The sequence below is a fragment of the Nerophis ophidion genome, linkage group LG03, assembly GCF_033978795.1.
Source record: "Nerophis ophidion isolate RoL-2023_Sa linkage group LG03, RoL_Noph_v1.0, whole genome shotgun sequence".
Classification (NCBI taxonomy): domain Eukaryota; kingdom Metazoa; phylum Chordata; class Actinopteri; order Syngnathiformes; family Syngnathidae; genus Nerophis; species Nerophis ophidion.
Genome location: NC_084613.1, coordinates 35110107 through 35123743, shown reverse-complemented (window position 1 = coordinate 35123743; position 13637 = coordinate 35110107). Strand labels below are relative to the sequence as shown.

Sequence of the window (13637 nt, the reverse complement as noted above, 5' to 3'; positions counted from 1 at the left end):
ATATTATAGGTAGTGGGCTGTTTTAGGGAATTTTTGATCAAATTATCCGTAGTAGCAATATTAATAATGTTCTGTTTATTCTGCGTAGTGCACTTAAAATAATTATGACCATATCTAGGAATTGATCTGATGGGAATTTTCCGATTGTTTGCTTGGTTCTTTGATAAACTGAACGCATATACATGGTACTATATTGTGATGTTATGAGCCAGGGAAAAAAAGAACTACCCTACCCAGCATGCAACAGGACTGACGAGCATGCGCGGTAGCCCGGTATAGGTTGTGTCGCCATGACCGCATCTTGTATGTTGTGATATGCACGCTCTTAAAAGCAAACGTTAAGAACTCAGCCAACACTCCTGGTCTGCATTATTCATAAATAGACAGACAACCCATATACTCCGCTGCTCCACAGGCCGCTGGATGTAGCCGGCAAAGTATTCCCATGCTAGCTAGCCGGTCTAGCAAGCACGCGTCATTCAGCCCAAAACGGCCAGATCTATCCACATCCAGAATTGTCTGGCGGTCGTAAGTGATCCCGGAGTGACCACGCTGTAAGCCAGCCATGAAATTTGCAGAATTGTCCGGTAACGCCATCTTTTTAAGAAAAGGCGTTAACAAAATAAAAGCATGTAAACAACATACGCAAAGATATATATATATATATATATATATATATATATATATATATATATATATATATATATATATATATATATATATATATATTAGGGGTGGGCAAATTAATGCGTTAATTATGAGTTAACTCATCAATCTATTAACGCCGACAATTATTTTATCGCACATATATATATATATATATATATATATATATATATAATTAACTGAAAGTATATATATACCGGTATGTATGAAATACTTGACTTGGTGAATTCTAGCTATATACTCCTCCCCTCTCAACCACGCCCTCAACCACGCCCCCCCCACCACCCTCCGAAATCGGAGGTCTCAAGGTTGGCAAGTATGAACTCTTGTCATGTGACACTTTGTGTCTAATCGTCATCTTGGAACTATCATGTCAAATAATAACAACAATAGTAATAATAATAATAATAACAGTGGCCGTGTCAACAATCTGAGGGCTACTGGTTCAATCCCCAACTTCTACCATCCTAGTCACGTCAGTTGTGTCCTTGAGCAAGACACTTCACCCTTGCTCCTGATGGGTCCTGGTTAGCGCCTTGCATCGCAGCTCCCGCCATCAGTGTGTGAATGTGGAAATAGTGTCAAAGCGCTTTGAGTTCCTTAAATCAAATGTAGAAAAGCGCTATACAAGTACATGTCATTTACCATTTACCATGTAGTGGAGAAAGGAGCTGAGCAATAAAGCTACATAGAAAATGGAAATAGACACATTGTTATAAAAAATGGTACATTAAGGAAAATAGCTCAATCATCATTTTGATTGGATGGGATGCTTCCATTTTTGAAGGTGAGCTTTATTTTAAACATCCATCCATCCATTTCCTACCACTTGTCTATTTCAGAGTTGCGGGGGGTGCTGGAGCATATCTCAGCTGCATTTCGGGCAGAAGGCAGGGTACACTCTGGATAAGTCACCATATTTCATGTTATTTGAAACAAATTTCATGTTATTTGAAACTTGTTTCATGTTATTTGAAACATATTTCATGTTATTTTAAACATGTTATGTTATTTTAAACATATTTCTACCGCGTATCCCCTTCGGGGTCGCGAGGGGCGCTGGAGCCTATCTCAGCTACAATCGGGCGGAAGGCGGCGTACACCCTAGACAAGTCATCACCTCATCGCAGGGCCAACACAGATAGACAGACACTATTCACACTCACATTCACACTCAAAGGGCCAATTTACCGTTGCCAATCAACCTATCCCCAGGTGCATGTCTTTGGAAGTGGGAGGAAGCCGGAGTACCCGGAGGGAACCCACGCAGTCAAGGGGAGAACATGCAAATTCCACACAGAAAGATCCCAAGCCCGGGATTGAACCCAGGACTACTCCGGACCTTCGTATTGTGAGGCAGACGCACTATCAATCAATCAATCAATGTTTACTTTTATAGCCCTAAATCACTTGTGTCTCAAAGGGCTGCACAAACCACAACACAAACCACTACGACATCCTCGGTAGGCCCACATAAGGGCAAGGAAAACTCACACCCAGTGTATAATATATTATAAATAAAAAACATATATACATACATACTATATATATGCTTTTTAAAGTATACAGTAATAATATATTATATAATAAATAGAAACATATACATACATACATGCATACATATGTATATATGTATATATGCATATATACATACATATATACAGTATATATGTCTGCGTGTGTGTATGTGTATACATATATGCATGTGTGCATATGTATATATATGTATGTATATATGCATATATATGTATGCATGTATGTATATATGCATATTTACATACATATACATACTGTACATATGCATACATACATACATACAATCAATCACTAACCCCTCTTTCAACGTGTTGCCCTATTTTAAACATATTTAATGTGTTTAAAACATATTTCATACTATTTAAAACATATTGCATGTTCTTTGAGACATATTTCATGTTGTTTTAAACACATAATTAATTTTTAACATATGTCATTTTATTTCAAACATCCATTTTCCATCCATTTTCTACCGCTTATTCCCTTTCGGGGTCGCGGGGGGCGCTGGCGCCTATCTCAGCTACAATCGGGCGGAAGGCAGCATATTTCATGTTATTTTAAACATATTACATGTTAGTTAAAAATATTTCATGTTATTCTAAACATGTCATTTCAGATATATTCTTATTATTTGAAACAAACTTTGTGTTATTTTGAACATATTTCATGTTCTTTTAAACATGTCATGCCATTTTAAACATATGTAATGTTATTTTAAACACATTTCATGTTATTTGAAATATATCTTATGTTACTTTAAACATATTTAATTTTATTTGAAATATGTCATGGTATTTAAAACATATTTCATGTTATTTGAAACATATTTCATATTATTTGAAACATATCACTGCTCCCCAAGGGTGATGTGTCAAATGCAGAGAATAATTTCGCCACACCTGGTGTGTGTGTGACAATCATTGGCACTTCAACTTTTATCTATCAATCAGTCAATCAATCAGTCAATCAATCAATCAATCAATTCCTTTATTGTGATTCTCATAAATGAAACTTAAGTCATACATGTCAACGAGATTTTGTTTGAGCTTTGTCTAGCGCCATAGAAACTGCATTGATGTGCAGGTTGACCATAGTTTGGAGTTTAGCATTGTCTATAAGATCGCGTATAGAGGGGCTTTAACTTTAATATTTTCATGTTGAACATGAACATGAAACTATGTCTCCCGGCTGGCCTGGGAACGCCTCGGGATCCCCCGGGAAGAGCTAGACGAAGTGGCTGGGGAGAGGGAAGTCTGGGTTTCCCTGCTTAGGCTGTTGCCCCCGCGACCCGACCTCGGATAAGCGGAATATGATGGATGGATGGATTTCATGTTGAACATATTTCATGTTATTTCAAACATTTTGCATGTTATTTTAAGCATGTCATGTTTTTTTAAACATATTTGTCTTATTTGAAACATATTTCATTTTATTTGAAACATATTGCTTGTTATCTAAAACATATTTCCTGTTATTTTAAACATGTCATGTTATTTTGAACATATGTCATGTTATTTTAAATATTTCTCATGTTATTTTAAACATATTAGATGTTATTTAAAACAGATTTCATGTTATTTTAAAAATATTTTGTGTTATTTTAAACATGTCATGTTATTTTAGAAATGTTTTGTGTTATTTTAAACATGTCGTGTTATTTCAAACATATTTCATGTTATTTCATACATGTCGTGTTATTTTAAACATGTCATGCTATTTCAAACATATTTAGTGTATTTTAAACACATTTCATTTATTTTCAAATGTATTGCATGTTATTTCAAACACATTTCATAATATTTTAAAAATATGTCATGTTATTTTAAACATGACATGTTATTTGAGACATATTTGATGTTATTTCAAAATATTTGATGTTGTTTTAAACATATTTCATGTTATTTGAAACACATTTCATGTTATTTGAAACATATTGCATGTTATTTCAAAATATGTCATGTTAATTCAAGCAAATTTCAGGTTATTTTAAACATGTTTTATGTTTTTCAAAAGAGTTCGTTATTTCAAACATATTTCATTGAAAACAAAATTCATGTTACACTTTTATACCCCAAGGCGGTGTTTGTGCTGTGAATTGAAAGCCTTCAAGCCGCGCCTCCTTCGAGCCACGCCCCGTCCTCCAGACACGTGAGGAAATGTGCTCGCCCGTGAAAACACAAAGTTATTGATTTTCACTGGACATGTTTCGCATTTTCTGAAAGGAAATTGGTTAATTGGACATGTTTGATGATCTTTTATTAAAAGTATGTATTTTTGTAACTTTCATTTAGTTGGCAGTGATTTGTTGAAATGACCAATTAGCTACGAACGTTCCTATTTTGGACAGTTTATGAATCGAGTCATTTGCATTGATACCGGTGGAGCAAGGCCAACCATTGGTATCGAAAACATCGACCTTTGCCTCGAACCACCGCTGGTCTCCAGTTACGCACCAGTAAGGACAAACATGATTGGTCACCTCTTGTGACTGTTGGCAAACTTGTACACGTCGGCATCAACGCACTGCGGATGTTCCCAAACTTCGTCTCTTGGTCAACATCAAACACCTTTTTGTGGATAATACCAAAGAGTCCGCTTGCTTCCTGTTCGAGACATGGCGGCACTGTAACGCAGGGAAAGTTGTAGTTGGCCAACTGTTTAACGCGACGTTGACACGCTCGCTCATTTCCGCGTATTTTCGTCTCCCGCATGTGTCATAGGACAGAATGTACGTGCCTAAAGTTGTCCAATGAAAGACAAAAGTTGTTTTCCAAAGGGTATCATGGGACCTCTCGACGTTTGAACTCGGACAAGATGAGATTTCGGTTGGCTAAGAAAAACCTTTTCCTGCTCCTGTGCGTCTCCTTGGCGGTGTGGACTCTTCTGCTGTCCACGCGTGCGCTGTCGGTCTCCGAGCGTCAGGGAGCAAACGGGGGCCTCCAGAGATCGCGGGTAGAGGTGGGAGGCTCTCTGCCAGAGTTGACGGCGTCCATCCACTCTGTCAATCACCAGCAGCTTGTTAGGAACGTGCACAAGTTTCCTTTGGAGCCTGAGTTGGTGGTGGTCGTGCAGGTCCACGAGGCTCCACAACACCTGCGACTCCTGGTGGAGTCCCTGGAGAAAGCAGCACAGGTCCACAGGTTCCTCCTCGTCTTCAGCCACGGCTTCTTCTCGGCGGAAATCGACGCCATTGTGCAAGGCATCACTTTCTGCAAGGTGCTGCAGATTTATTTCCCGTTCAGCACGCAGCTGTTTCCCACGGAGTTTCCCGGGCAAGATCCACGGGACTGCCAGCGGAACACAAACAGAGAAAACGCCCGCAGAAGCGGATGTCTGAACGCGGAACACCCAGACGTGCACGGACATTACCGAGAGGCCGGCGTGACGCAGCGCAAACATCACTGGTGGTGGAAGTTGCACTTTGTGTGGGAGAGGGTGAATGTCATGCAGGGATACGATGGCTCGGTCCTCCTCCTGGAGGAGAACAACTACGTCTTGCCGGACTTGTTCCACTTCTACACGGCCATGGCGGACCTGAAGAAAAGCAGCTGCCAGGACTGTGACCTGCTGGCGTTGGGGAGCCACCAAGACCGTAGCAACTTAAGCAACCACGTGAGCACAGGATGGATGTCCACCAAGACCAGCGTGGGCCTGGCACTGGACAGGGACGTGTACTACAAGCTAATGGGTTGCGCCAAGGAGTTCTGCACGTACGACGACTACAACTGGGACTGGACTTTGCAGCACCTCTCTGGAAGCTGCCTCTCCAAGCCCCTCAAAGTGCTCGCCGCTCAGGGCGGCAGGGTTCTTCACACTGGAGACGGCGGGCCAGGCATTGCCTCACAGAAGGGGGAGGAGGCGTTGGAGATGGCCAAAGACGGCCTCTTCCCGCCGTCTCTGGTGCTTGGCACCTCTGAGGCACCGCACCTCAATACGCAGGTGAAGAACGGGGGGTGGGGCGACGTGCGGGACCACGTGCTGTGCAGAAACTATGCCAAACTTCTCTGAAACATCACAGAAACACACACACAATCATGTCTGAAACATCACACAATCATACACAAACATGTCTGAAACATGACTCAATCACACACACAAAAATGGTTGAAAAATTACACAATCACACACAAACATGTCTGAAACCTCACACAATCACACACACAAACATGTCTGAAACATCACAGAATCACACGCGAACATGTCTGAAACAAACATCACACAATTACACAAACATGTCTAAATATGTCTGAAACATCCCACGATCACACACAAACATGTCTGAAACATCACACGATCACACGCAAATATGTCTGAAAGATCAAACACAAACATATCTGAAACATCACACAATCACACACAAACATGTCTGAAACATCAAACAATCATACACAAACATGTCTAAAACATGACACAATCACGCAGAAACATGTCTTAAACATCCAACACAAACATGTCTGAAACATCACACAAACATGTCACAAACATCACACAATCACATACAAACATGTCTGAAGCGTCACACAAAGTTGTCTGAAACATCACACAAACATGTCTGCAACATCACACAATCACACAAAAACATGTCTAAAAAATCAAACAAACATGTCTGAAACATCACACAAACATGTCTGAAACATGACAGAGTCACACGCAAACATGTCTGAAACATCACACACAAACATTACACACAAACATGTCGGAAACATTACACAATCACACACAAACATGTCTGAAACATGACACAATCACACACAAACATGTCTGAAATATGACACAATCTCACACAAACATGTCTGAAACATGACACAATCTCACACAAACATGCTTTAAACATCACACAAACATGTCTGAAACATGACTCAATCTCAGAAACATGTCTGAAACATGACACAATCACACATAAACATGTCTGAAACATGACACAATTACACACAAACATGTCTGAAACATGACACAATCACACACAAACATGTCTGAAACATGACACTATCTCACACAAACATGCCTGAAACATGACACAATCACACACAAACATGTCTGAAGCATGACACACAAACATGTCTGAAACATCACACAATCATACACAAACATATCTGAAACATCAAACAATCTCACACAAACATGTCTGAAACATCACACACAAACATGTCTGGAACATTACACACAAAGATGTCTGAAACATCACACAATCATGCTCAAACATGTCTGAAACATGACATAATTGCACAAGAACATGTCTAAAACATGACAATCTCACACAAACATGGCTGAAACATGACACACAAACATGTCTGAAACATGACACAATCTCATACAAACATGCCTGAAACATGACACAATCACACATAAACATGTTTGAAACATGACACAATCACACACAAACATGTCTGAAACATGACACAAGCTCACACAAACATGCCTGAAACATGACACAATCACACACAAACATGTCTGAAACATGACACACAAACATGTCTGAAACATGACACAATCTCACACAAACATGCCTGAAACATGACACAATCACACACATGTCTGAAACAACACACAATCACACACAAACTTGTCACATAAGTCATCACTCTTTCGAGCTTCACCAAAGAGTGGTTGATGTGCGTTTGAGGTGTGCATTGTCATGTTTTCTGCGGTGTTGTGTATTGTGTCTGCTATGTTTTTACAACACAACTGTGAATGTTTTTATTCTTGCATCGTTTCAAGCCAAGGTGACACAATTTGCAGAAATTAAACACAAAAGTGTGTAAAAATAAAGACTAAATGGTTGATAATAATTTCTGTACATAAGAAAGATTTGTCTTTGAGGATATTAAACAATTAAAATAATAATGATCAATAAAATAATGTGGCTCCACTGCAAAGATTTTGTACACGTAAATGTACACAATTTAGTGTACTTTTTGTGGTACATATTGAAGTGCACTTTTGATTTATTATTTAATGAAGGACACTAATTCACCATGTTATGGTTTTTGAACTTCCCTGCTTTGTGTTGGTTATTGAACGCAACAATGAAAACTTGATTTATTGATTTTTTGTTGGTCATTCAGCGCAACAACTCAAACATGATTTATTGATTTTGTGTTGGTCATTGAGTGCAAAAATGCAAACATGATTTATTGATTTTGTGTTGGTCATTGAACGCAAACAATGCAAACTTGATTGATTTTGTGTTGGTCATTGAACACAAACAATGCACACTTGATTTATTTTGTGTTGTTCACTGAACGCAAACTTAATTAATTGATTTTGTGTTGGTCATTAAATGCAACAATGCAAACTTGATTGATTGATTTTGTGTTGGTCATTAAATACAACAATGCAAACTTGATTGACTGATTTTGTGTTGGTCATTGAATGCAACAATGCCAACATGATTAATTGATTTTGTGTTGTAATTGAACGCAACAATGCAAACTGGATTGATTTTGTTTTGGTCTTTGAATGCAACAATTCAAACTCGATTGATTTTGTGTTGGTCATTGAATGCAACAATGCCAACATGATTCATTGATTTTGTGTTGGTCATTGAATGCAACAATGCCAACATGATTCATTGATTTTGTGTTGGTCATTTAATGCAACAATGCCAACTTGATTCAATGATTTTGTGTTGGTCATTGAACGCATCAATGCAAACTTGATTCATTTTGTGTTGGTCATTGAATGAAAAAATGCAAACTTGGTTGATTTTGTGTTGGTCATTTAATGTAACAATGCCAACATGATTCATTGATTTTGTGTTGGTCATTTAATGCAACAATGCCAACTTGATTCAATGATTTTGTGTTGGTCATTGAACGCATCAATGCAAACTTGATTCATTTTGTGTTGGTCATTGAATGAAAAAATGCAAACTTGGTTGATTTTGTGTTGGTCATTTAATGTAACAATGCCAACATGATTAATTGATTTTGTGTTGGTCATTGAACGCACCAATGCAAACTTGATTTATTGATTTTGTGTTGGTCATTGAACACAACAATGCAAACTTGATTGATTAATTTGATATTTCGAACTGTATAAACGTGACCGTTTGGAATCATGTCCCCCTCGTGAAACAAACATTAAAGTTTGTTGTTAGGGGTTTACAATCCTATTGCTGATGTCAGTGCTAAGTGCCTTATTTAAGTATCAAGCTACAACTTACTGTAGTTATTGAATGATTATTGACGATGAATCGATACAGTGTCAGTACACAAATACACCTCGTGCCTTATGAATATGAATGTACTTGAGTTATACCTGATCAAAAAATATAGTGGGCATATGTTGCTGGGGATAAATATGCTGTATATAGTTGGCATAATGTTTGCATACATTCCTTGATAATCAATGTGAAATCTGATTATTGTAATATCTTTTCATTGCTCAGAATGAGGGTGGGTAGGAATAAAAATGTTGTAAACTGCAGTTGATTTATTTTTATTAATTTAAACGTCCAAACTGCATCCTCCTATTTCCCATATTTGGGCAAAAAAATAATAAAACTAAAGTGCTCAAACAAACGGAACACTAAATGACACATCTTAAATCTGAATGAATGAAATGTTCTTATTAAACACTTTGTTCTTTACATATTAGAATGTGCTGACAACATAATCACACAACAACTATCAATGGAAATCAAATGTATTAACCCTCGGCGGTCTGGACTGAAGTCACACTTGAAATTAAAGTTGAAAAACTCTAGAGCAGGGGTCTCACACACCCGGCCCGTGGGCCAATTGCGGTCTGCGAGACGTTATTTTGCGGCCCGCACCTTGATGTGAAAATTTAATGTCGGTGCAGCACGCATGTTTTATATGAATGGCGCTTTACAGCGTCATACTTATATAAGCTCGGTTTTTCCGGGAAACACCCACTTTTCAGTGCCCCTCCAGGTGTATTTACTCTCCCGAATTTTACCCTAACAGTAATATTCAGGGGGCACCGTGGAGGCACTGCCTTTATCGCCCTCTACAATTTGTATCAACAGCGTGTCAGCCCATCCAAGCGTTGTATTTGGCTTTCGGTAGACTCAATGAGCGACTGCAAGACATAGATCAACAGCCACACAGATCACACTGATGGTGGCCGTATAAACAACTTTATCACTGTTAGAAATATGTGCCACACTGTGAAGCCACATCAAACAAGAATGACAAACACATTTTGGGAGAACATCCTCACCATAACACAACACAAACTCAACAGAACAAATACCCAGAATCCCATGCAGCCCTAACTCTTCCGGTCTACAATATACACTCCCCGCCCCCAACACTGCCCCCTATTGTAGCCCGGTAGATTTACATTATTGCAATCAGTTGATAAAACATTGCCCTTTACAATTATAAAAGCTTTTTTAAACAAATCTACTACTCTGCTTGCATGTCAGCAGACTGGGGTAGATTCTGCTGAAATCCTATGTATTGAATGAATACAGAATCGTTCTGAATCGGAAAAATATCATTTTTGAATCGTATATATACATATATATACACATATATATATATATATATATATATATGTATATATATACAGACATATATATTATAAATATATATACAGACATATATATATATATATATATATATATATTTATACGCGCACACACACACACTGATATTTATTTAATGGTTTTCTTCTTTTTTTTCTATCACGACAAACGAGGCTCCACTTCACCTGCCTATCCTGCCCGCACGTCTCTGAACTATGATTTAGTTATGGTTATAGTTATGGTTTTAGCGTATTTGTACTTCTTCGAGATATTTCCTGACTTTAGTCACGTGAGCATACTGCCTGTTTTCATTGGTCAACAGCCAGTGCTTGTTTATTTCCGGAAGTCATTCGCCATCATCGGACTTTCCGTGCGGGTGTCAAATCTCAACATCCAATCTTTCCAACTACGGGTAATTGTTTGACCTAATATAGTTTTATATTGTTTAATAAATATTCTTACATTCATATCCTATGTACAGTGTAATGAATCAGCCCGAGCAGTGTTTTTTTTTCGACGAACGAAGCTATCCTCAGCATAACTAGCTGAGGAGGCTAGCAGTTGTTCCAGTTTACGTAATGGAGTTTTGCTTTTAATAAGCGTGTTGTCAAAACGTCATTTTCAGTGTGATATTATGGGCATTAAATGGAATATTCTGCTGCAAAATGACGATATGACATGACACCAAGTTGTTGTAAACAGTTAGATGCTAGCTAGCAAATGCTGTTCACTTGTACCAAACACATCTTGCCAACTTACCATTCTTGTCTGCATGGATACGGTTTAATATTTTTTAATCACATTTTCAATCATTTCACAATAGATACACCAATCATGACCTGTTTTGATCAAATATGTTTCAGCAGAAATAGGCGTGCCCTCAGCAGCGAGATGGCACATTGGTTTCACCGAAACCCCTTGAAGGCGACTGCGCCCGTGTCCTTTAACTTTTATGGCGTGGCAGGGAGCCCATCTGCCAATAAAGTTTGCAAGTATGTTTTATGTCCAATTATACCTTGTATATCCAAATGGGCAAGTATGTTTTATGTACCTTTTAATGTGCCAGTATGTTATACTTTTATATCTAAATGCGCAATTATGTTTAAATGTGCGAGTATGTTCTACTTGTATATGTAAATGTGCGAGTATGTTCTACTTACTTGTATATCTAAATGTGCAAGTATGTTATACTTGTATCTCTAAATGTGCAAGTACTGCATGTTATACTTTTATATCTAAATGTGCCTGTGTGTTTTGTCTACTTCTATATGTGCAAGTATGTTATACTTGTACATAGAGTTTGTCTCTGTGCGATATAGAAAATGACTATATTGTGGTATTCGAGTAAACTTTCTCACGCAGTTGCTTTTAGCTGCTGACATTACACTACATGCTCTTCTCACTCTTTCTTGCTTCTGCTTCTCACAGACAATAAGCGCACCTTCTTACATACGTCATATACTTTCACGTCACATACGTACACGCGAGAGATGCGCGGTTTTTGGTCCCAACCACGGAGTCCGCCGATAAACCGCGGGTCGGGCGGGTGACATGACGAAAAAATAGATTTTAAATAGATTCGGGCGGGTGGCGGTTGAACCAATTCAGAAATATATATTGTATAATCCCAGGAATGTAGGTTCATAAAATTTCTTCGTTTGTCTTGTCTTTATTGCACAAGATGTAATACAACCACACAACAGCTCTCATGTCTCTAACGCTTTTCCCGGGACAACTCAAACTCTCACTTCCTGTAGTCAACGTTAACTCCCTATCTCTCCCAGAAGTCCCGCCCCCCAGCCAAAGTAATTGGCTAACACCCCGTAGTCAGCCGCTACATTATACATAGTTAAATGTTATGTTGAAGAGGTTCATTTAGCCTACTGACGTGTATTTATAAATGGTTGATGTATATAGGCTAGTAGGTAAAGTGTTGTACCTGACAACTCTTGATGGTACAATCCATATAACACGTCACAGACGACGTCACGCTAACATCACGTGACACCTCTGATGAAGGCTGCAGAAGCAAGGTAGCCAAAACTTGTCAGGTTTAACACTTTACCTTACTAGCCTATAGAAATCAACCATTTATAAATAGTTAAATGTTGTTACCCACATACGAAAAACGAGCAGCACTCTTTGAAACAGTATGTGGGCATACTTTTATTTTGAAGTGTCTCGTTTGGTCTGTCACGGATGTAAGGAAGCTACTTCCGGGTATGGCCAACGAGGTATTTGTCATTTGTTGGTATTTTACTTGGTAAAATGTTTGATCCACATGCTGTGTATGTTATTATTTTTACGTTTGTAACATGCTTAATTTATTACAGTTTTCAAGGTGAATTTGAAGGGAAAGGAAGCCTTCAAATAAATCAGTTCAAGAAAGCCATTGTGTCTGTGCTATTTGGAGGGAGTTACACTTTCCAACCCCACTAATGCCTTGCATCGTCTATATTAGATATATAACAACGGGCGGGCGGGTGTGGCTTCGATTAAATATTGGTTCGGGTGGGTGGCGGGTGGATGACGACTTTCGTGATGCGGTTGCGGATGATATAAGTGCCTATCCGCGCATCTCTAGTATACGCCCTCGCGAAGCAGAGAGGTAGCAGCATGGGTAACGTTAGCTATGATGCTAGCAGAGCCGTGCAAGTGGTAATACGAGAGAAAGCAGGTGCTATCTAGTAACAAATGAAGGAAGAATTAATTCCCCCAAAAACAGCAGGGGGTCCATTGTCTGGCGGTGGTTTGGCTTCAAGTGGAATATGTCGAACAGACAACCGTAATTTGTCAAGTGGGGGGCACAAGTGTTGCTACACAAAGTAACATTATTGCTAATATGTAGCATCATTTGAAAAGTGCACTTTGTTTTGAAATATTGTAATGGCGTTCTGTACAAAAAATGCACTTTAATTTAGTGTTGTTTTGATGTCAT

At 38.6% G+C, this 13637-nt stretch overlaps 2 protein-coding genes across 3 annotated transcripts in view; both read left to right on the top strand.

The window, feature by feature from the left end:
• The first annotated feature begins 4395 nt into the window (after positions 1-4395).
• si:ch73-91k6.2 (alpha-1,6-mannosyl-glycoprotein 2-beta-N-acetylglucosaminyltransferase) lies at positions 4396-9630 on the top strand. Its single transcript, XM_061895020.1, has one exon. It carries the CDS (start codon positions 4912-4914, stop codon positions 6208-6210), a length of 1299 nt encoding a protein of 432 aa, XP_061751004.1. The 5' UTR covers positions 4396-4911; the 3' UTR covers positions 6211-9630.
• A 1325-nt stretch (positions 9631-10955) lies between these two features.
• The window catches only part of brox (BRO1 domain and CAAX motif containing), a 53908-nt gene continuing 51226 nt past the window's right edge, over positions 10956-13637 (top strand). The window contains exons 1-2 of one of the 2 annotated variants that reach the window (XM_061895018.1): positions 10956-11111; positions 11563-11691. In XM_061895018.1, coding sequence (XP_061751002.1) covers positions 11591-11691 — 101 coding nt within the window. In that variant the 5' untranslated portion in view covers positions 10956-11111; positions 11563-11590. The remainder of the gene's footprint in view (positions 11112-11562; positions 11692-13637) is intronic. The other variant, XM_061895019.1, reaches the window with a different exon arrangement.